This window comes from Melospiza melodia, chromosome 3 (genome assembly GCF_035770615.1).
Source record: "Melospiza melodia melodia isolate bMelMel2 chromosome 3, bMelMel2.pri, whole genome shotgun sequence".
NCBI classification, from domain to species: Eukaryota; Metazoa; Chordata; class Aves; order Passeriformes; family Passerellidae; genus Melospiza; species Melospiza melodia.
This window is the reverse complement of record NC_086196.1, coordinates 119,467,707-119,492,762: the sequence shown is the minus strand read 5'-3', so window position 1 is coordinate 119,492,762 and position 25,056 is coordinate 119,467,707. Positions and strand designations below refer to the sequence as shown.

Sequence of the window (25,056 nt, the reverse complement as noted above, 5' to 3'; positions counted from 1 at the left end):
ATAGTATTCTGCTTCAGGTCTATACTGTATTGTGTTCTATGGCTATTTTATTTCCTGTAGTGAACACCAAGATATTGGTCAGTCTGACAAAGGGTATTCTCATTACACCTTCCTGGAGTTGTTTGGTTAGGTAGCCAGAAATAAATTTTTTATGGTGCCACGAAGAGCAGAATACAGGGTCTGACTTGTAAGGTAGTGGTTTGGGCATTTAATTGGGAATTGGGCAGGCTGCTCTCTTGAGTTTTGCTCTGATGAGTCTTTTTAACTCCTTCCTATTCTATAGTAGTTGTTGAATTAAAGTGCAGCAGTTGGTTTAATATAAAATACATGATCATCAGGTAGTCTGAAAAGTTGCATACAGATAAGCCATGTCCTGAGCAAACCCTGCAGCCATGAGTCTGCTTTAAATCAAGGTAGGATCCACTATTTTTGAGAACTGTATTTTAAACATGAAATCAACTGGGGGATCTTTTGAGGTAGTTTCCTCTTCATTCCATCTGGATTTTCAGTTTCTCTCAGATTTGGCACCCCACCTTCAGTGGTGCAGTCTTGTGCATTAAACCACTCCGCAAGGAGAGGTGAATTAAAAGGGAGGCATTTTTAAAGTGAAGCAGAAATTTTGTGGGGAACTTTTTTGGATTTCCTTCTGTTACTTTGGTATTCCCCTCTCCACCTAGAACACAACTCATGTCCTTCTTGGATCTGGCCCATCAATCTATAATTCTTTCAATGTTTTCAAGTTCCATGGCATTTTGAATGTATGTGTTACTTCAGTAATTCATTTAGTGTTACCTTCCCAGACACAGCATGTGATGCTGATGAACACTAATAGCCTTGAATATTTCACTTCAGATGACATCAAAATAAGGTCTTTTATCTTACTACATATTTCATCTCTTTAAGAATAAGAATTCTTTGTGCATTAATTTGTAAGTCAGTCTTCTGAACTACTGAAATTAGAACTTCTTCTAATTATATCAATTATTGATGATGTTACAGGGACTTCTCTTTATGAAATCCTTCGCACATCCCTTCCTTATAACTAATCAAAATTAATTCTCATTAATCAGTTGAGAAAATAATGATTCATTTATCATTGGATCTCTTCAAGATTGCCTGAGATGATTTTACCTTATGCTAATGATGTATTAAATTGTGACAATTCAAAGAGCAGTAGTTTTAGCAATATGTTTTGCTCATATACAGATTTTGTTGGAGAAGTTCACCTGAGAATGTCTCTGGCTTATTTCTTGTCAAATCACAGAGTATAAGGAAGGGGTATTTTTCCTCAAGCAGAAATGTATTCTGTTGATGGAAATTAGTCTGTCTCTTGCAAACTTCAGTGTTTCTGACTTAAGAAAACATAATTATTATGATCAAGTTGAAATATAAACAGTATGTGTAAGTGAGAACTGAGCAGGAGGTTATTAGTGTTTGTCATGCTTCTTGTGGCACTCTTTCTAACCACATCCATGTTAAGTTAAAAAAATCCCAAACCAATTTTATCTACCAGAGGGACAACTGGCAGCTGTAGGTGATGCACACTACCCATACAGATCTTGTTTCTTGGATTCAAGGTAATTGAAAGATCTGGCTAAAAAAAATCAGTCAGAAGTCAGATCCTTCGAATTTTGCTACCAGTGCTGAAAAAGAATACGTTAGGACATACTGAATTTTGTATTGCTGCAGTCTATATTCTTAAAGTTTGCTAAAAAACTAGAAAGGCTAGCCCAGCAGTAATTATGTTTAAAAAAACCCCAAAAAACCAAAACCCAGACACACCTCTAAAGTAAAAATATTGCTATTTTTCTGATGTGGTTTTGGAGTATTTAAAGTCCCTACCAACTACTTTCAATACCAACTCTAAATTGTTTTCTCTGGTAGGTTTAAGTCTCTGATTATCCTGAAAACCTGACTGCAAATAATAGTAGTATTACAGGCTTTTCTCATCACAGTATATTTAAATATAACCTCAGCAAGTGTAATTTTAAAATTGTAGTTTTTTGTCATCAATAGAGAATTAAAAAGTTGGAAGTTTGGAAATAGAAATAGATCATTGCAGGTAAATGTTGACATAACATAAAAAAAAAAACCTCAGAAGGAAAGCCTGGGAATATACTTTGTGTTAATTATGTAACACACAAATAATGCTTGTTATTGATTAAATTTGGGATTTCACAAAATTTCAGTGTGTTTTTTAAAAATGATTGCTGATTGGTCTTATTTTTTGTATAATTTTATTACATAGTCATTATTTTTTATTTTCCCAAATGGACGTGCATGTTTTTTGTGATAACTATGTTGTAATAAGTGACTAGTCCATGCAGTATTGTTGTACAGTTAAATACAAGCAATTCCCTCAGGGCCATTCATGCACACTTGCATGATTTTGTCTATTAAAATTGGTGAATGTTTGGTTTATCAGTACTGTCTCACTAACAATGAACATGCATGCACTAATGCTGTACCTCTATTTGGTGTGTACATTTCTGTTCATGCCATGGCAAGGCTCTTGAAGTACCTGTTTTCTTTTACAGACTCAGTTAAATTTGCTTCTTGAGAAGCTTCACAGCACTGTAAGTATATATACAGATGAAGGTTCACAGTTTTCGGATGTAAAACAAAGTAGATAATCTCAATATTAGGGCTTACGATAAATGTGATTAGTAATTACTTTAGAGTTTGCAGCTACGTGGAACATCTTCTTGTGCATGTAATGGTTATTTATTTACTGGAAAAAGGAAAACCAACCACCTTCAAAAAAGTTGTAGAATGAAAGTTAAAAAAACTGAATAAGCAGTATGAAATTTGTCTGTGCTGCAATCTCCTGTTTTGTCTCTTTTACTTCTTTCTGTGCATTGGTTATCATTGATGACTAATTTATAGAAAATTTAGAAATGTTTATTAGAAGTAAGCAATTTAAGAAATAATTTATTATTAATTATTGTTTTAATGTTCCATAAAGTCATTAAAATATTTTTTCATTTTACTTTTTTTGATAGGCTGTAAATGCACAAGTGGTCAAGGAAACTGAGTCCCCTAATGAATATTTGTTAATTTGGCTGATGCAATTAGATAGCTTGTGAAATTTTCCGTGTACAACATGCCATTTTACTTTAGAACTTGGGATTGTAGGAACACAGTGCTGTTTCTCTTGACCACATGTTCTAACCAATTATAGATATTAGGTTATGCTCTGTCAAAAAAAGAAAAAGGGTGGAATATTAAGGGAAACAAAGGAGTGGGGTGCTTGGAGTATAGCCAGCATATACGATTTTACTGCAGTCATGAGACTGGTCTGAAGGTGATCTATTTCACCCAGAACATTCTGGAAATGAAATACAGTCCAGGGAAAAATGTGTGTGTCCAGGCTTGCTGTACTCTTGAGTTTAGCTAATCTGTGATTGGGGAGATATTGTTAATGTAGAGTTCCCTTGGCAGGTGCTGTCTCATTCTCAACTGAGAGATGGAAAAAGAGAAAATATGCCACAAATCAGGCTTAATACTATGTTTTCTCAGTCCCAATTTTGTTTTAGAATATGCAAAGTTGTCATTAGCAGTCACCTGTTGAAGGAAAATCTGAATAATTGGGTGGTGCTCGGCAAAATGTTTTCCTTGCTGAATGTCAAATCATCAGAGAGAGCAGTGGTGTAGCACTGTAGCACACATGGTCATAGCAGAGGAGCAGACTGGAACATCAGGGAAGGGAGACTGCAGCTGTGAGCCAAAGGAAGTTGTAAAAAGTAGAAGTTAAGGAGGGTCAGGTTCATCTGGCATGATTCTGCTGTCAGGAGTCTGGTTTGCTCATGTGAACTCTGGGGCATTTTAGTGTTGTGACTATGGAAGATATTGAGGGTAGTAGGATCTAGAGTCATAGAACATAGGTTATATACATGTTAAGAGAATAGTTGAGTGAAAATTCAACAGAATTGAGGATCCAATTAATGGCTTAGCATTGAGGTCAGTTACATCAAGATCAAGGTTTCAGTGCAAAACTGGTATATGAGAGAAAAAGGGTGGGGTTGGGACTTGACTATCTTTATGGCCCACTTCAACCCCTCAACATTCCTTGATTCGATAATAATGTCAGCATTTCTCTTTTAGAATACTGTTATTTTGTATCTTCCCCTCCCCCCCACCCCCATAAGTTTTAATTATTTAACTGTTATTTTAGGAGTTTTAAAAATCTGTGTATTTTGCTAACTTCTTGCTTTGGTCATAGGGGTCGAGCTTTATTCGCTGTATCAAACCTAATCTAAAGATGACAAGTCACCACTTTGAGGGAGGACAGATCCTCTCTCAGCTTCAGTGTTCAGGTAATGTATGCCTCTGGTATTTTTCCCTCTGATTTTTACTTTGGTGATTATAAATTACTGTAAGTTTGAAATATGTGGGATGAAAGCAGTATTTCCTTGCTTGATCTGTTTTCTAGAAGGTAGGTTATTTATGCCTTATAAACAACTATTTAGATTTTTAATGACTTAGCATTCATTTTAGAAATAATTCATCTGAGTTGGCATTAGGACTCTTCTTGCAAAGAAGAGTTGCCCACAGTATTAATAGGGCACCAGTTCAGTCTGGAACAATAAAATTTAAAATTTCTGTGGCAGTTGAAGTGTTAGAAATTCCTGTGTGCATTTAAAGGCAGTCACTGTTAGCTGAGATATCTAGCTATTGAAGCACACCAGCATTCTTTGATTTTATAGATACTATGATTGAGTTTAATTATACTGGTTTGCTTTCTCAAAAGTTTCTTTTTATATCACTATTAATTTGATTTGGAGCTGAACACCTAACATGGATGAAATGCTGCATCTTTGTTAGTCTTGAAATGCTAGATGCTTTCCAAATGTATAGCTTTATTTGCTCATGCCCCACTGAACTTTTTGAAAAACAAAGACAGTATAAACAAATTAAATTTCTATTGAAAGCAAGTATGCAGAAGATTAAGTTTTATGACAGCAACCACAAGTTAAGGTCTAACTTAAAAACTTACCTGCAGCCTCTGTGGATAAGAATATGTAAAATAGGGGTAAAAGCTGGTATAGCCTCTGCTGCTGAAGTAATTTGAATCTTACTGACAGTGTCTGGGATTTACTGATACACTAGTTGCAGCCAAAATATTGTAACATTATTGGGGACATTGATGTTACATCTTAGCAGCTGATACTTTGTACTTCAAGTACACTAAATGTTCTGGCACTGCCCTGCACATGTATTTGCACGTGGTATCTGCACCAGGTCTCACAAATACCATTCACATGATTGAAATAAATGCCTGGTTGGGCATTATTTGGTGGTTTGGGGTGTAGATTTGGGTCTTTTCGTCTTCCCTTTAAAAATGAAATTGTCAAATCTGCTGAAAAAGAAAAAAGGTTTTGGAAGAAATATTAGAAGAAAAATCATATGGATGATTGAGTGTTACTTACTTCTCAAATAGGGAGAAAACCTTATGGGCTTTTCTCATGTGTTCAGTATTAACTTTTTGTGACTGATCACATAATCAAAAAATGCTACAGGCTTGATCAAATCCCAGCTGAACTTTGTGGTTTAGTCTCTGAACAATGTCTTTGAGTCTTATGTCATAAACCTACTTACTGTTTATCATAAAATTCACTGCTTAATTTGCATGTTACTAATCCCAGGTTTTATATATGTGTCTGTGAATTTAGGGATGGTGTCAGTTCTGGATTTGATGCAAGGTGGTTTCCCTTCACGAGCTTCATTTCATGAACTGTATAATATGTACAAGAAATACTTGCCTGAAAAATTGGCTCGACTGGACCCTAGGCTTTTTTGCAAAGTAAGAAAATAATTCTTCTGTATCATCCACATGAGAAAATATATTGTGATGTTGGTTTTCATGTTTCTTTGAAGGAGGCAGAATTTAATCCTTTCTGTTTTCTGTGTTTCAGGCCCTATTTAAAGCCCTGGGACTGAATGAAAATGATTACAAATTCGGACTAACCAAGGTGTTTTTTAGACCCGGCAAGGTAATCTTTTTCTTGGAGTTCATGATTATGAATCTTAAAATAATTTCCATTTGAAAGGACATTTGAAAGTGACATTGTTTAACACATTGATAAAAGTGTGGCCAACCTAAATAAGGTTGCCCAGGATTTGTATAAATAATTTTGTTCATTTTCTTTGAATAAACCACAAAATTTGTATGGATACAATTGGGTTTACAGTCTTGTTGCTGATGCTGCAGTATTTCTAATGCAATGTTTGTATTCCAAGAATTATGTTGACTTTTAGAAAGATGAAGTCAGAGCCAAGAAGAAATATTTTCTAGTAAAATCTGTTTATAACTGAAATCTCCTTCTGTGATTCTGAACATTGCTGCTTCTATTCAGAGTAAGGAGATGAAGTTGAGAGCTATTGTGATGACAAAGGAAAATTATTGTAATCCCAGAAAAATGTTCTTCCTGTCTTATATTTACTGAAAAGCAGAAGTGCAGGATTTTCAGAAAACATTGCCTTCAATGGGAAACTTATACAAAGGTTAAAAATTGAGAAGTGCTTTCAGCTTTTATTTTTTTCCAGATACATAATTAGATGTGTTTTGAAGTTGTGGAAGGCCAGAGTTCATCTTCAGGATGTATAAAAACAATTGATTTTTAAAAATTTTGACAATAAGTATTTTTGGTGTTTAGTAAACGGTTATATTATTCAAAATGCCAAGTGTTGGACATCCATACAGCAAACATATAAAAAATCTGCACTTTTAATTTCTGTTATCATCAAACAACAAAGTGTAAGAAAATTACCTACACTCTTTAATTGAAAGCTGATATAATGACATACAGTTTATGTAAAAAATTTCAATTCAGCCTGATCTCAAATAATAATACCTAACACTCTCTGTTCTCCTAATATGTAAAACTTGTTTTAATTGTCCTTTAGTTTGCAGAGTTCGATCAGATAATGAAGTCTGATCCGGATCACTTGGCAGAGCTGGTTAAACGAGTGAATCGCTGGCTTATCTGCAGTCGTTGGAAAAAGGTTCAATGGTGTTCTCTCTCAGTGATTAAATGTATGTGTCTTATGTTTTATTAACTCAAAATGTTGGTTAAAAATACAGCAAAGCAATTAATAACACCTTGAAATGTGGCCAAGGACATGTATAGCAGATACATACTGAACTCTGAGTAACTGATTTCAAGGTTGGTGGGATTTTTCTTGAAGTTACTCGGCAGAATAGGAATAAGGTGGTGTGCAATAGAGATTGGCACTTGTGGTGTGCTTCAGAAAAGGTACCTGGGAGATGGGGAAGGGTCTGATGCAGAATGTCAGCAATCTGATAACATGGAGGGTGAAAACTGCATTAGAATGGGGAAGAAGAGCATAAAGGCCTTATGCCAGTGCACACATGGCTGTGCATTTGGGCCAGCACAGTCTGTGACTGATTATTATTTGTTGCTGTTTATAGTGAAGAAAATAGAATTTCTGAGTTCTTAGGAGATTTCAGACATCAGAGATTGTAACACTAAAATCTTGGGTTTGCTCTAACTGTTAACAAAAGTTACTGGTATCTGAATCTGGAGGGATGTATGAGTGTGCACACATTTCATTGTTCCTGTTGGCTTTGGGTGGGAGCCTCTGTGCCTGGCCCAAGATTGTGAATTCTGCTATTCTGTTTCTTAAATGTTGTGGTTCCAATATACAAAAAGCTCTCAGGCACACATAGTCTGCATACAGTTTTGTGACATCAAATGTATAAGGAAGATAGAAGTTGTGTTAAACTGTATAAAACATTAAGATTCTATCTTACGTGTGTTTACAGTGAAAAATAAGATAAAGTATCGAGCCAGTGCCTGCATTAAAATACAAAAGACTATTCGTATGTGGCTTTGCAAGAGAAAGCACAAACCACGGTAAGAAGATACTCCTTGGTTGAAGAAAGTATGTTTTAAATAATATTTTCATGGGACTGTAAGAGGAGGTTTACTTTATTAACTAAATCTATCTGAAATCATAGAGCGATGCTAAGTACAGTTGAAGGAGACTGAGAAGTTCTGTATTCCTTCACTCTTTTCCAAGGATGCATAGACTAAATCTGAACCTTTCCTAAAGATGTTTCTTTATCTCTTTGTTCATGAAATCCTTCAGTGACAACCTTGTTTTTAAAATTTTTTTAAGTCTGTCTAATTTAATTTAAGCTCGTTAATTGTTGTCCTTTACCAGTTCCTACCTTTATAGGCTCCCTTTCATTTTTATCTTAGAAATAATAACTGTCTTATTTCCTCATGAAATTAATTCCATTATCTGATGGCAGGGAATACTGATGAAAAAACTACTTCAATAATTAAGCTCTGCTGACACCTTAATGTTCTTCGACAGAGACACAGCTCTGTTCTAGTTGTGGGCTTCTCATAAATTCTTTTACATCCTTTGAGAATTATGTTTCATTTTGAATCTTGGCATTTCTGACATTTTTTTTTAGCTAATTGGTGCTCATCTTTAATGATTTGTTTTGTTTCTACTTTTGTGTCTTGATTTGCAAATCCCAGTACAGTGATATCTGTTTAGGAAGATTGTCTGCAGTTTTGTAACTTCTGTGTGGGGCCTTCAATAGTGGTTCTTGAAAAAACTCTTGAGTTTTCCTGAACTCCTCCCCAGCCTTGTTTTCTCAATCCTTTGGGGTGTAATGGTGTTCATTCTGGGATGTAATACTGTGTAGTAGAGTTTTATCTGATTAATTCTGTCACTGCTCTTTGAATAAGTAGCACTACTCAGCCTTTATCTTTTCCAGTTAAAATCCTCTAGTGGATACTAATAATCATTAGTATCCATTTATTATTGTGAGAAAAACATAAAGCCTACCCAAATTAATTCTCAAAATAAAAATGCATTTTTCCATTTTGAGCCACTGTTTGCTAAGTAATTTTAGTTACTGCTTGGAAAAGGCTCCATTGCTTAGTTACTTGATGTGATAATGTTCAGATTTCAAAGAAGAGGGAGAGTTTTGTCAGAAGGCATAACTTCTCTCCCCGTCTACCTTTTTTATATGAGTGACTTGTGGAGTTTTAAAAATAGCACCTTCCAAAATTATTTCAAATAAGCAAATAAGCTGTCTTACCTTCACAGCATTGATGGCCTGATAAAAGTACGTACACTGAAGAAGAGACTTGATAAATTTAATGAAGTAGTAAGTGCTCTGAAGGAGGGAAAAGCAGAGACAAGCAAGCAGGTCAAGGAGTTGGAGGCTTCTATTGATGCATCAATGACCAAAATTAAGGTATGTGATAATAATGAGAGAAAAAGTAGCTTTGTACTGGAATCTTTTAAAAGCTTCATCTAAAGGAGAACGCCAATGCATTTTTTTTTAACAGAAAATATACTTTAAAATTGTGGTCTTAATTTTCAGTCATTGGGTAATTCCTGTTTGAAACTATTTGTAAATATAACTGAAGTGAATCCTGAAAATAGGTGCATATGACTTTGGTATCTGTGTGTCAAAATTGGCACTGAAGGTTTTAAAGAAAAAATGCATGTTGATATTACGAGACAAGTGCTGTCAATAAGTTGTTTGTTGCTTTCACTATTGGAATACCAATTACCATTATTACCATTATCAGAATACCAATTACCATTGCCAATATTTTAACTTAATAAGGGCTGAAACAAGGCATTTATCACAGACTAGAGACATTTCCAGTTATGAGGTTTTTCAAACTTGGTAGTAAAGAGAATTCAGCTTGCTGATTATGCTTTAGATCTGTAGTCCTCTCTTTCTTACCACAGAAGCACAAAGACAAAATGAAGGCACACTGGCATTTATTAATGTTAGAAAATGTTTCATGCAATATTATAGCTTTCTTAGTGTACCATATTAAGACTTCTCTATTTAAAATCACTGTTGAAAAGATGGTAGAGTTAACCTATCAGCTTAGGGTTCTCTTTTCTAATGAAAATGATGTCATTTGATTATCATCATGATACACTATCAGAAAAGGTCAGCAAAACCCCATATTGCAGTTTTATTAGTAAGATGTGAATTGTAAAATGAAATTAAATTGTACCTGTCAATAAGGTTTGAAAATGTGTCTAGCAAAGGCTATTTTTGAAGCATTTTCAACCTGTAATTTGTTACTTATAACTTTTTAGAAAAAGTTAGTCACAACACAGTGCAGTATTTTTTCTGAGTGCTAGCAAAATATTAAGAAAAACTATTTTATACTATGACATAAAAGCAGAGCTGTAAATAACCACTAAAGAAGATAAGAGCACAATGCAAAATACACAGGGAAGGCCTTAATTTCCATCTTAGCATGCTAAGAATTAATTTCTGTTGCTTAAAACTGCAAGATTTAAAATATGAAGGTATGTTTTGAAAGGAAGTTAAGGTTAATTTCAGTGATGAAATGGAGATGACTTTGTATGGTTTTATAGGAGAGGGGAAGAGCAATGGGTCCTTAGATTTAGAAAGAAAGGGAAGAGTGGACTCAAGCTTCCCAACTCCGAGGTGTATTTATGATTTAAATATAGTGCTCTCATTTCACTTAATATTTTTAAGTATGTTCTTTCAAAAGTGAAGTACAAATAAAAAACAATTACCCCCTTATTATTTTTGCAGACCACTCTAATGACTAGAGAACAGATACAGAAAGAATATGATGCTTTAGTTAAAAGCTCAGAGCAGCTTCTGAGTGCACTGCAAAAGAAGAAGCAGCAAGAGGACGAAGCAGAGAGGCTACGACGCATCCAGGAGGAAATGGAAAAGGAAAGAAAGAGACGTGAAGAGGAAGACCAAAAACGAAGGAAGGAAGAAGAGGAAAGACGCCTGTGAGTCTTGAGTTTGAATAAGTTGCTGATTATAGAATCAGAAGAAAACTGGAAAAGCTTTTAAATGAAGTTTAAAAGGAAGGAAGAGGAGGAAAGACGCCTGTGAGTCTTGAGTTTGAATAAGTTGCTGGTTATAGAATCAGAAGAAAACTGGAAAGGCTTTTAAATGAAGTTTTTTTTGATACACTTTCACTTACAGAATAATTTGGATTGTATTTCTGTGCAGTGTTGAAGCATTTCCTTTCCTAGTGATTTGTAAGGCAAGTGACAGAAGATCATATGGAAGAAATTATATGATGCAGCTGGAAATACAGATGAACTTGAAAAATTTCATAATTTACATGTAGTATCCTGTCATCAGAACTGTACTGATTTGTGGACTACCAATCAGTTTTATGAAAGAGACTTTGTATTTCTTACTATTTCTTGTTCATTTGTGTCATAATAACACGTTTTCATTTTCTTCTCCTCTTATGTAATAGGAAATCTGAGATTGAGGCAAAGAGAAAACAGGGAGAGGAAGAGAGAAAAAAGAGAGAAGAAGAAGAAAAGCGTATTCAGGTTAATGCATTAGCTGTGTGTGGCTTTGGGGGATTTCTTGTTACTGTGATGGTTTTGGGGTTGTGTGTTTTGTTTTCTTGTATTCATTTACTTATTTGTAAATCTTTTTTATAGCTTATGTTCTCCACCAAGTCTAATGGCTTCTTTCTATAAATGCATTTCTCAGAGTCATTCACCAGTGTTGCTTTATTAGTAAATATAGGGCAAATGTCATGTTTAGGATATGCCAAGACAGATGACCTATTTCTAGTTCCTATGCAACTTCAAGTATTCTGAGGGAGGTGCATCTGTTTTTAAAGGATTTTAAAAGTTATTTTAAAAATATGCAACGTTGGAGAATCCTAGTTTAGCCTTTGAAGGTTTTGTGGGTGGTCTGTGTCAGGCAAGTTTGGCATTCTTTTACTAAAGTCACATCTCGACTTTGATTGTGTTATTTACTTGCTTAACTGCAAACACTTTGAGAGTACCAGTAATAATGAGAGGAGGCAGGACTGTCCTTGGTAGCTCCTTTGGCTCCTTTAGTGCACTCATGTACACTAAATACATGCAGCTCAAATCCCACTCCTCCACCTTTCCCCTTGATTTATGGCAATTCTTACTGATTTCATAATGAGATCTCCTTCAGAGGTGTGTTTGGATCCTATATCCCTCTTTTCCTTTTTTGTTGGAGATTGCTTGGGTGACCTGGGAAAGCAGTCTTATGAAAAAAGAACATCCATAGTGATTGTCTTTATCAATGTTTCTTGGCTTCTGAGCTGTGGATATCTGCAATGCAGAATGTAATTTACACTTTTAACTTTAAAATGCTGTGTTTGGATCCAAGTGGATACATAATCCTGTAAGGTATTTCATTCTCCCACATACACTTCCTTTCTCATTATCTTTCCTCCTGGTGGTTGCTTTTATCAGCTAATCTAAAACAAGATTCATAAGGTAAAGTCACTGGTGTAATGGTACAGTTTTTAGTGTTTTAGTGGTGCAACTTCACAATGATGGGTGGGAAGCAGCTTTGTTTCCTTGTTAATTTTTGGGCACTGCTAAAACTTGGCGTATGTGCCTTTTGAAGGTATGAATTGGATGGTCCTGTTTTATTTACTGTGTGTGCAAGGCTTTTTGTGAAATAATGATGGTAAACTGCTGCTGTTGTTTGACTCTGCAGAGGCAGTATATTTGAATTGCTCCTGCACTGCACTAAGTTGGAAGTTTTACCATTTGCTTAAATTCAAGTTAGATCAGTTCCACAGAGAATTCCAGTGTCTGTCTTAATCCCTTTTCAAAATGACATACAGACCTGTATCCAAAGTAGTGCCTATTACAAAGTCCTGTGATGCCAAGAGCAGAATATCAAGGAAGTATTGTGTTAGCACTATGGAGGAGCAGCCATAGCCTCTGTTTCATTTGAGTTTTAATGATTCTGAAAACTTCTGAACATTAATTTTTATAATAATGAACAAAATAATTCATATATTAAAAAAATTACTTGGCACTTTATTAAAAAAGTTAATATAAGTGGTGGACAATATTTGATAAACTATATGGAAACCAAGATTCAGTTTGTAGCTGTTTCATTTTTTTTGGGTCAAACTAAATACTAATGTTGTTAATTTTTCATTTCTGTAAACTGTAGGTGTTTTCAAAAGCTAATATACAACATAGCAGTTTTTTCAAATACTGCTCATGTAGCATTTTGGTTTTTATTGGGTAAGGCTAAAGGTGTCCTGTTCTCAAACAGGCTGAGATTGAGGCTCAGCTGGCTAGAGAGCGAGAGGAGGAGACGCAGCACCAGGCAGTGCTTGAACAGGAGCGCCGTGACCACGAGCTTGCCATGAGGATTGCCCAGAGCGAGGCAGAGCTCATCAGTGATGAGGCACAGCTGGATTTAGGTTTGCGCAGGTATGGAGTCAAGGAGTTACATTTTCCTCTCTGTGCTTTCTTTTCTCCCTATCCTGGTCCCTTTGAAAAGACTATGCTCTATACTGAGCTTTTAAGTCAGTATATTGGAATGTTTTTCAAATTAAATTTTGAAATTTGTTAGATTGCTTTTGCTTAGACTTTCTTCATTTTGCATTTTGCTACATCAGTAATTTTTTAGGTGCTGTTGGACATGACTGCAGGTCTCTTTTTTTGAGTTCCAACAAGGATGGCTAACTTAAAATTCTGATTTTTATGACTCATTTAAAGTAGGGGATAGAATTTCTTCAGTGGTAAGTAATAATAACATACATCTTTGCTAGGACTTGATGGTTCCATTTTTACAGTGAATTTGTGTGAGATTTTTCTTTTTAAACAAGAAGCTCTCTTTGACTGCAGAAATAAAAGTAATTTCTGGGCCCTGACTGGTAAGTTTTTTCAAGTGGAATGAAAATACCTAACATAGATGAGTTCAAATGTTAAGTGTTAGTCTTGTTTTGTGTCAATTTTTGATGTGCGATAAGAAGAGCTTCACCTTTGATACACAGAACCACACTGCCTGTCTACAGAGCAAGAACTCTCCATGTGTAAAAGGTGATGTCTTGAAGCAACTTAGAAGTTCCAGTAAAAATGGTACTTATTGGTCAAGTTGCATAAAGGGACCTGTGAACATGGTCACATAACTTGGTGACTTCATTAATATGACTCTACTCAGCTTGTTGTTGTTGAAATGAGTGCAAGAAAATCCCTTGTGTTGCCATGAAATTTCAAGCTCCTAGATGTGTTTCTTTTGCTACCCAAATTTCATCTAGATGTATACTTTTTTTAATAACTGTATGCTTGCTTGAGATAGATGGGTAATTTTTTGTCATGTTCAATACTGACTTCTGGGCAGTTCCACTGAAATAGTTGTGTTTTTTCCCTCGGTACTACAATACTGTCAAATTGTCTCTGACTGAGACTGACATGCTCCATTCACAGAATCAGAATGGTTTGGGTTGGAAGGGGACCTTGAAAACCATCTCTTTCCTGCCCCCTGCCATGGTCAGGGACACCTTCCATTAGACTAGGTAGCTCAGAGGCCCATCCAAGCTGGGATGGGGCAGCCACAGCTTCCTTGGGAAGGCTGTTCCAGTGCCTCACCACTCTCCCTGTCTGGATTTTGGTGCAGTACTTTAAAGGTAGACACAAAGTCACTCTAGTCTTGCAACCTGGCAGAGTTCTCTTAAATATGAAAGAAGAGATGCAATAGACAGGAGCTCAGAGAATTCAGTAACTTTTCTGTCAGTGAAGCTCTAACCTCCACTGTGTTTCCTACTGCTCATAGGTGATTTTGGCATTGGTCTTTCTTGTATAATCCCAGAATGGATGATGAGCTAATTGTCGTCATAACTCTTTGACTGCCAGTTTCTCTGCTGTGTAGCTAGCACAGTTCTGCTGTGCAGCTGGTAGGTGACTGAAGACCCTTCTTAGTGTTTGGAAAGTACTCAATGGTCTGAACATGTTAGCATAGAGATGGAAATCATTTCTTGAGCAAGATAATACCTAAATCTAGAAAAGAAGTGATAGATTTTTCTGCTTATATGAGATCTTTTTTATCTCATTGGCAAATTTTTTTCCCTTGTTTCCAAAGTCTACTTCAAATAGTTAATTGCACATTCAAAACCTGAATAGAATGCTTTTAATTTAATATTTGATTTTATTTTGGCTTGTTTAAAATCAAACTAAAACCTTACCCAGGCCCCAGTATCTTCTATTGAAATCAGAGGATTTTCATGTAATTTCAGAAGTTGCCTTAAAGGTAGCAGCTAAAGAAATTCAGTGAAATGAAAACTATTGGTTAGAACAAATTATGTAATTTAATAATTAAATCATAAAGTCTCAGGACTTCCTTTATATTATACCAATCAAAATTTTGCTAGAGTCTAAAGAAGTTATAGTCTACAGTCTTCTACATTTGAGACTGACATATTAGCATGTGATACACTAAAATCACAGACTTTTCTATAAGTATCTATACCTTCCCTGTTAAATTTTGCTGTAATAAGATAAAGCATGTGTGACTTCATACTGAATTCATGCAGTGTACTGCTTTTACAGTGTTATCACACTTCTGTAAAAATTGGTTTCATCCTTACATATTGGCATGAAGAAAATAAAGGTATTTTCCATTGTATGGTTGTAACTGTTGAGTGAAAAGAGGAAGAAAAGTGTGATTTTATGTGCTCAGTTTTAAGAAATACGCGACACTTTTGTGTTGTCATATTTGAACTTGAGTGCCTGTAGTTTATTTCTTTTTTTCACAGTGCCTTGCTGTATTCACTTTCATAGCTTTCATAGATATTTCGAGGGGCATAAGTATTAACAGTTTCCTTGAAAAATATATTTATTGGCTTCTATCAAAGAAGAAAAGTTGTTTGTTCTGGCAGCACATCCAGGATTTTCATTTGGGCTTATTCTGTGCTGGATCTGCTGGACCTCTTCTAGCTTTATTCAATTTTGCTATTCATCCGCCATTTGAAAGGATGTGTAATATGTGATTTACTGCGCCTAGGGGTAAATTAAAGGTAATGATTAGCAGTTAAGTAAAAAAAAAATTTAAATAGTAGGTATCTGCTTTCAACTGGGTAGTTTTTATGCATTTATGTGGCTTATTGAAACGTACAGTATGGCATATAACATCAAAAGAAAGCTAGTCTTAGAAGAGTGTTGTGAGTGTATCTGTCCTGGGTTTTGCATTGGAACAATCCAAAAGTCCTAATTTAGCACAGATAGTGCTACCTGTGCTCACCTGTGTGTTTCCAGTACAGCAGTTAGACTTGGGGTCTGTTCACAGCTTGCATGAAGAAGCACCCATCCTGTTCCCAGAGCAGCTACAGGAGGATTGCTGCTATTTCTTGTGACACGCTTATCCAAGCATGAAATAGATCAGTAGTATGCCTCAAAGTCTCTGATTTTGAAAGATTGGACAGGGGAGAAAGGCTGGGGGAAGCTTTCACTTGTACATTTTTTTTCCCCAGATTATAATTTAAGTCATAATTGAATGAGAAAGTTTTGGGGGGGAAAAGAGGTTTATATAATCAGCTAAAAATAATAATAATAAAAATTCATAAGATAATAAAGAAGATGTGAGAGAGCAGGAAATGCTATGACCCACCTTTTCTTGCTTCAGATTATTAAAATATTAACTAGGTAGTAGTTTGTCTAACATTAAATGTCTTCTGTTTGCAGAGCCAATGGAACAAAGCCACAAATGACTGCGTATGGCATTTTTTTCCATTTGAATGCTCTAATAGATAAAAACCACATTAATTAATCAAAAGATATTGATTTTGTCCTCTTATTTACTAATACCCCATAGTAATCTTTGTTAGTATGCATCTGTAATTTCTAAATCAATTTTTAATGCCTTATATTCATTACGTTGCTTACATCTAATAAACCCTTTAATAACCAAATATACCAAATAACATCTATTCAAAAATCATTATATAATTGCTGTAAAGTTTTTCACATACCATCCATTTTTCACTGCCCTGCGTAATTTGTTCTTTACAGAATCAGGACTCTGTGTGTGTGTGTGTGTGTCTGTCTGTCTGTCTATCTATCTATCTATCTATCTATCTATCTATCTATCTATCTAACTATCTTTGTGTGTGTGTCTGAATTGAAATAATTAAAAATAAGTAGTCGTTTCCTGTGCACTTAATTTAATTTCAGTTTGATTGCCAAGACACTTTCACAGTTATAAAGGCTGGTTTTATATCCATATATTCGGTTTATGCTCATTTACCAATTTTCTTGTAGGGAACAAATGGCCACAGAAATGTCAGAAATATTGTCTAGGTAGGTGAGAAGGTATAACACCAGTGAATCAATCATTTTCTAAAAACAAATCACACATTTAATGGGTTGAATTATTATGGAATTAAAAGTAATGGAATCTGAGTTTATTTTAAATGATAAGCAGATAAGTAAGTTATTTCTTTCAGATAAATTGCCCTTACCATTTTTTAGCAATTATTTCTTTGCTATTTTAATTTATTATATTGAAAAAGAATAAGAATAGTTCATGTACCCTGTAATTTTCTGTAATTTCATTAATGCTTCTCTAGCTTTCTTCTCCTCTCACCTTTGTGACAAACAGAGCTCAAGGCTCCACATCTTTTAAAGGCATATTTCTACAGATTCAGCACAAAGCTAATGAAGTAATTTAACAGTAATGTAATTGTTGGTGCATTTAATAAGGAAATATTCTCATTAGAGTTCTCTTAAAATAAAAGCAGTTTTGAAAATTTCCATGGTAAGACCATATTAAAAACCCTCTTAAGATATCCAAACAAAATCCCCTTCTGGGATTTCTTGAATGGTAATGTGAGATTTTATGCATGATGCAGAAGAAAAGATAAATACAGGTTTTGGTCTGAATATACTAGTTGGTAAAATACTGATACTCTGTTCAAAGAAATGTTTGTGATTGTCTTCCATATCAGCAAGTAAATAGAAAGTGTTTTCTGCAACTTGATGGTAGAAATAACCTTTGACATTGATTTTATGAACCTTACAGAAGAAGAAAAAATGTTTAGAGGTTTTGAAAGGGAATCTGTTGTTTAACAAGTTACTAAGCTATGTTTAGCAAGTTACTAAGCTATGTATGTATAGTCTGAAGATGCTCAGTCTCACATGTTTAATGGATTTTCTAGTGGTATCATGGATGATTGGAATGCAGCTGGTAACTAAATTTTTTTCCTGCAGTGTTATTTTAAGAATAGGAATAAACCACATCATGTGTAATTAAGGTAGCATATGAATTTAAATGGCCATATTGTATTGCATATATTGACATAGTTCCAATGACAGTGGCCAATTTTTAATGTACAAAAAGATGAAAAAATTTTGGGGCCAAATCAGGCTCTGTGTTCTGGTTGAATTCAAAATGCAATGCTTCTCAGTATCTGCTTGTTTAAATAAATTTGTCTCACTTTTCATACACTGGAAACTTTTGACATGAGACTATCTTTTGTATTTTTAGTCTGAAAATACTGTTTATGATACATAACTCTCATATGGAGCAGTGAAGATGGAATATCAAATGTGATGCTCCTCTTACTGACATAGTGTTATGCTTGAAGTCATGTAGAAAACAAGCAAGTGGTCTTCAGAGTGCAGAGTAGTACCCTAATAGAAAGACTAAGCCATTCAATTGGATTAGCATTCTTAAAGATTACTAGTTTAACCAGAGAGGGTACAGCTCCAGTTCTGCTGTGCTAAATTAGGCAGCAAACTCTTAAAGTGGTGGGTAATGTTGCTAAATAAGGAAAATCCTTAGGATTTGTCAAATTAGGTTCGAAAAGGTTAGACACCAGGCAGTGCAAATTATTTATCAGGAATCCTTGATGTCCTACAGAATATAACAAAATATTAAAGTATATATTTTGAAGAAGTTTGTCCAGTTATTTGTTTTACAGTCATGAGTAGTTCTAAGTCAATTTTTTAAGTTCAACTTCTCAAGCTCCAACTGGAAGCTGTGTGGACTCGGATTAGTAGTATGAGTAGGCATTAAGCTGCTACTCCAACAGCAAGATTCTGTAGTTTTAATTATACTGAAGAGATGGTTCAGTTGTTATTAAGAGGAATGTTAGGTTTATTCAATGAAATTTAAATTGCATTTGTTATCTCTGCTTTCAAAACTGCTGTATCTGCATAAAGAAAAAATTCAGGTTATAATAGTTTTTTATAACCTTCTAATTAAAAAAGGAAAATAAACATAAAACTTAATGGTACCACATGAGACCTTTATGGAAAAATAAATGTTAAAATAACATTCCCTAGATTATACCTATTAATACTGTGCCTGTCCTACAAAGATATTACTGCACAAACAGACCTTCCAATGAAAAAGCCTGTTTTTTCTTATTGCATCAAGAACTTTGCTACCTTGTTAAAGATCTAGTTTCTTTTGAAGAAATTCCCTCAGATCCTGAAAGGCTTCAATTTTTGTTCTTAGTCATGAGCAGAGACTGGTAAAATCTTGTGTCTACTCTTGAATTCCTTAGTGTTTAAAAGATGTGCTGATCATCACTGAACATTGCAGTGTTTTCAACTTATTTTATAAGCAAATAATCCACAGGAAGTTTGCTGTTCCTGAGAGAGGGTTCTTCCACTTATCCATACCACATTTCTTGGGGAAAAAAAGAAATTCAGGCTTACGTTTATATCTAATGTTCATTTCCTACATGGAAACATTGTACATTTTCCTAAAGATGATTGAGATTTTAGTAATAATTCCTCACTTGCATTTGCTGTTGACTTACTTTGACATTACCTACACATGATGAAGACCTTTTACCTTTGGAAAATACTGAGTTTCAATGAGTCTTTTTTTACTGGTCAGCCTTTAGTCCGAGTGATCTTTTTTACTTTGATGATAAATATCATCACTCTTGATTATCTTGATGATCAATATCATCATTCCCAACTTAGAATAAATATTGCTGTTATTAGATGGCCAATATAGAATTAGTTTGGTTTCTTCTCTCAAGTTAGGTTTTTGTCAAAGACAGAATATTTTCTTAAGGTTAGGAACAAGGACTTTGTTCTAGATCAATTTTAAATAGCAGAGGAAATGTCTTTTCTTCCTTCTCCTGTTCTACTTCAGGAATATTTTTCCTTGTCTGTTTTTTGAATGGAACTAAAAATGTTCAGTCTTTGTTTTCTGCATCTTGGTTCTCACAAAGTAAAATGTACATCAATGTGGGATGAGATACTCAGAATATTGTCTTTCCATACCTGAAAAGTATCAATGGCAATTCCTTTTAATCTTTAGGAGGCAAATCAGATTATGATATGATTTTGAGCATAAAATATATTTTCATTTTCTCTTGATAATTTAAACAACTTGAAAATACTATGGTATTTTGTCTGTGTGGTAATAAGTATGACACATTATTGATCATGGGATCTCTTCCTTTTCTTAAAAAAATTCCTGTTTAATACTTGGAAAAATATATATTGAAAATACATATTTTAAAAATGATTGCAGGGGTCCTGCAGTGCAAGCCACAAAAGCTGCTGCTGGTACTAAGAAGCATGATCTCAGTAAGTGGAAATATGCAGAGCTTCGTGATACAATCAACACTTCCTGTGGTAAGTGGTTTTTTTCTCAGAAAGAGTTCAAGTTGTAATTATACAAAAAGTGTTACTTTCTTCCTATAACAAAGATTAAAAGTTTACATGACTTTGAGTGAATAAAAAATTAATTTTAAAAATTCTCTTACCCCCAAAAGAACAATACACAAAGCTATTTCCATATTAAGGAAACAGAATTTCCATTGTTATGTCTTTTAGGGATTATATATTTATGATAATAAACATCTTGGGCATAAAATACATGCTATAACTTCTTAATTAAGTTCACTCCATTTGATGTACTTCCACAGAGGGAATAGTAGTTATTATGCTTCACCTAGGATTTGCATGTTCTAAGAATTTTTTTGCTATCAGTTCTTGCTGTCACCAAATCATAAAGAAAGCAAAAATATGTTCTGTCTTAGATATTCCTATTATTCTTTAATTTTCACAATGTGTAACTTCTTTTTGGAAGCTTACAGTAGGGCATTACTCACCTTGGCCTCAGTGCTCTGAAGATAGAAATAGATAAGAATTATTCGTCTTTTAGATATTACTGTTTCTTCCTCCGTCTTATTGAAAGCACTTGGTTAATTTGTAATTTAAGATCACTCAGAATTTCTTCCTGGATGTAGAAATTGGAAAGTAACTCATTCTCTTTTAGTGTTTTTACATATGCAAGACTGGAGCAATGTTTTCAGCTATGTAGATGGTGCAATAGTAAGTGGAGTTCTTTCCTCATGAAGCCAGCTTGGATACTCTGAGATAACTAATGAAAAAGCCTTGTCATCATTCAATTCCTAGCATAATGAAATTCAGAAAAAATAAAATACATACATGAGAAAAGAATACAAATCTAAGCAGTCAAATTTCTGTTTTTCTTTTTTTTCAGTTGCAGAAATAATGTTCAGCAGTGCAATTAAACTTTTTTTAAATTTGTTTCTGTGCTGCTTGTATTGTGATACTGTCAACAGAAATATTTGTAGCACTTAACTGCTCCAAATATCCCAGTACAACAGCTACTTTGGGGAATGCCTTTACTCTAAAGCAGAAAGGATTCATCAAACTGAGAGACTTTTTGGGCCATAAAACACAGGCCCTGTGCTGCAGAGAGTGAGGGGTTTTTATACTACATTTTATCCTATTAGTGTCACAGCTTGATCTCCAATCATATATCTTATCAATATAGAAAAACATTTAAGAAATACTTTTCTGACTTTTCTCACTCATGCCTTCCCCTTCTCCTTTTTTTTGGGATAGATATTGAACTCTTGGCAGCTTGCAGAGAAGAGTTCCACCGAAGGCTAAAGGTGTATCATGCTTGGAAATCCAAGAATAAGAAACGCAATGCAGAAACAGAACAGCGTGCTCCCAAATCAGTCACAGACTATGGTGAGGAGAGATAGTTTTGTGTTTATAGTAATTTTGGTGATAATATTCTAAAGAGAACATTTCTGGAATGTGTTCTGGGTTTGCTAGGTTGAAGAAACTTGGAGTTTTTTAGGAGTGTTTTATGTTGATTTAAGGTAAATATTTTGGAAAGATTGAAACTGGCAAATTCTTCACAGAAATTAAAACACTTTCGGTAGACCCAGCTTCTTATGCTGAACAGCTCTCTCTTAAAACCTTTTCTCACATCCAGCTGACATCTGTTAAAAAGAGTTCTTGATCTACTGATGCAGTTGCTGGCATTTTTGTTAAATGTTCATTGCAGTGCTACTTTAATATTTCATAATATATAGCCATGTAGACATAGATGTAGATACTTTTAAAAGGTGCTAATAATTCTGTTGTTTACATCACTGCTTACATACATCATGTTACATCCTCCTTTATAAAATCTGAGTGTTGATGCTGTAATTCTGGCTCATGGGGTGACAAATTTTGTGTAGACCGTGTTTTCTATTTAGACCCCTCATTCTACTGATTTCACAGGCTGGTGTTTATTGACAAAGCAACACACTAATCAGAGTAAGTTTCTCTTGCATTCATCAAGGAAGTGTGGGAGTTTCAGACTGCCAGACCTGGAAATTCTGTACCTGGTTTCTGGAGTGGTATTTACAGAGTGGATTGTTACTCTTTTCCCAACATTCCACCTCAAAAGTCTGGTGATCATCTGTATAAAAGGAATCTAAGAAATTTATAGGATCACAGTAAATGCATGGAACCATTTAGTCAGATCATTCCTTTTGTCTTTTTGTTCCATTATATTTGATATTTGTGTTCCTGTCACACAGTTCATGGGAGAGACAAAGGAAAGGGAAGATAGGGAGAAAGTGCTCTCCCCAAAGTCACGTGAGTCTGAGATTAAGGCATTGTCCTGGGACATGGAGAATAAACATCCCAGGGAATCCAGGTGCTCTAGGTAATCTCAGTCCATGTACAAAGGCACCTCCTTCCCCTTGATACATTTACTGGAGTTATTCATTACTTGAGCATTACCTGAGTTTGAGGTTCTCAGGGAATTTTAGTATGGATATGTGGCAGGCAAAATCTGGACCCCTGGAGAAGATATTATCAAAGAATGGGTCCTTGTGTCTGAAATGTGGTTTTAGCTGCTTAAGAAAGCTTGTGACTGAAATGGCAGGAAAAGGCATTTGAAGCACTTCTGCCAAGTGGTAAATTGCTTTGAACATTCTCTCTGGAGCTAAATGGGAAAAATATTCATACACAGTATTGCTGATGGGAAGTATCAAAGAGCAGATGATCTTTAGATTTTTGCACACAAAGCTGAGAATATTCATATTCTTATCACCTTTGAGATACTTGCTGCATTCTTTTCAGTGTTTTTCATTGTATTTTTTTAACTTCATTGAAATATGGCATAATAAGAGAATAAGAGAACCTTGCAGTTCAGAAGAAATTGATAGTGACCTTTAGAGACTCTTAATGCCAGTATAATTCTTTGCATTGCAAATAATCATACCACATGGGCATTTCACATGCATATGTACTGTAGTCATCTGAGAAGGTAGTAAGAAGAAATTCTGATTTCTTAGGTGTTTAAGCTAAAAGTTTTTCTGGTGTCAGTGGATGTGGACTTCAAGTGATGTAGTTTTTTCTTTACATCTCTTCATTGATTTAATGTAGTTTTACAGTATCCTTTAATGTAATTTTATAAGTATCCTTTATTTAAATTCATACATTCAGTGTAGAAGCTAAGCACTGGTTTGTGTATTATTACTGGTATTGACAGAGTCTGGAAGGTTTTTTTTCTAGCAGAAATGTCAAAAAAGTAAAGTACTACATTAATTAACTAGCAGATTTGTTAGAGCAATATGGACTTAGCATATATACCACTGAAGCTTTGTAACAGGAATTGCAAATTATTAAGGTGATTAATTTTGAGGTTAAATCTCAATGAAAATAGAAGTAGAAAAAGAGTAGAAACACTTAGAATCTGCATTTATGTTGTAGCTAGAATTCCTATTTGTCTGTTATCAGCATTGGTGAAAAATGTTGATGTTGTAATGAAGCCATAACTTATAAGGGATCAGCACTTTCATGTTTTGTTCAACATGTAATATTTGTTCACAGATTTTCCACCATTTTTGAGCAACTCAAGTAAGTGAGGAGACAGTTGTTTAAGCTAACTTTGAAGAATAGGAACACTTGAGAGCTCTGTACTAACATTGATTAATCCAATGTTTTGCTACACATGTACATAGAAGTTAATTGTAAAAAAAAAATAAATTATAATTTGACAATGTTATTCATCTGATGGTAATTATATATTACTCTAGTAATTAAAAATGTACTTATCTGCATGAAAACCTACCCATTTGAGGAGGCAAGGGAAGGGAGAGTGAAATAACCTTCTTATATAAATTATTGAAAGATATAATGTCCGATTTTTTTCCACAACCACCAACAGCCCAAAACCACTCTTGTTCTAGCCTTTTTTTTTATTGTCTGCACATGGCTTTTTGTTGTAGCAAAACTCTGGAATCAACATAATGTAACAACTATTTTCCTAGCACACAGACTAACATTCAGGTGATGGTTTCTTCTGAATAGAGAGCCACAGTTCTATAGCACCAATAGAGGCTCCATTGGCTGCTTAGCATTTCTGTTCTCTAGATTTGCCCTCTTCTCTAGATTTAGATATGCCTAGGGGTAGAAATGAGCCTTAGCAATTACCATTGCAGTGGAAAAAGGATTCAACAATACTTAAGTACTGATCTGCTGGGATAAATGTTCAGACAATGCATAAAATTAAATTAGTTTTTTATATACTCTGTCTTTCTGTAAGGTGTGTGTTTTATCAGAGTTGATGTATAAAAGTAGCATTCACATGTTAAAATCTGGGTGCTTTTTCTTCTATGTTTGTTTAAAAAAAGGAGATTTGATATGTATTACATATAGGGGTTTGTTAAGGTTCTGCTGTTCAGGTTTAGAAAACTTATTTTTGCTTGAATCTAGGCAGAAGAAATTTCAAGGTGTAGTTGCTAGGCTATATTAGTCCTGTTCATGACTGTAAAAATAAGTTATTAAAAGTAATTGCCATTTTTTATATTAATAAATGTTAGCTCAGAAATTCTCTTTGTTGCTCAATAGACAAGGAAAAAAATTGAATTCATTTTTAATTATTCCTTTTGTGCTGAAACATATAAAACGTTAATCCTGATTTTCTTCTGTAGAGATGGTAAAGGTTCATAAGCAGGGTAT

General features: G+C 34.5%; 1 protein-coding gene across 4 annotated transcripts in view; it reads left to right on the top strand.

Annotated features, from left to right (window-relative positions):
• Positions 1 to 25,056, top strand: part of MYO6 (myosin VI) — a 103,327-nt gene that overhangs the window by 72,240 nt on the left and 6,031 nt on the right. The window contains exons 19-33 of one of the 4 annotated variants that reach the window (XM_063152884.1): positions 2,538 to 2,576; positions 4,223 to 4,316; positions 5,673 to 5,803; positions 5,916 to 5,993; positions 6,907 to 7,036; positions 7,787 to 7,877; positions 9,091 to 9,241; positions 10,580 to 10,788; positions 11,271 to 11,349; positions 13,082 to 13,242; positions 16,492 to 16,521; positions 17,068 to 17,106; positions 20,303 to 20,406; positions 21,649 to 21,780; positions 23,926 to 23,952. In XM_063152884.1, the coding sequence (XP_063008954.1) occupies positions 2,538 to 2,576; positions 4,223 to 4,316; positions 5,673 to 5,803; positions 5,916 to 5,993; positions 6,907 to 7,036; positions 7,787 to 7,877; positions 9,091 to 9,241; positions 10,580 to 10,788; positions 11,271 to 11,349; positions 13,082 to 13,242; positions 16,492 to 16,521; positions 17,068 to 17,106; positions 20,303 to 20,406; positions 21,649 to 21,780; positions 23,926 to 23,952 (1,495 nt within the window). The remainder of the gene's footprint in view (positions 1 to 2,537; positions 2,577 to 4,222; positions 4,317 to 5,672; positions 5,804 to 5,915; positions 5,994 to 6,906; positions 7,037 to 7,786; positions 7,878 to 9,090; positions 9,242 to 10,579; positions 10,789 to 11,270; positions 11,350 to 13,081; positions 13,243 to 16,491; positions 16,522 to 17,067; positions 17,107 to 20,302; positions 20,407 to 21,648; positions 21,781 to 23,925; positions 23,953 to 25,056) is intronic. The other 3 variants (XM_063152885.1, XM_063152886.1, XM_063152888.1) reach the window with 3 other exon arrangements.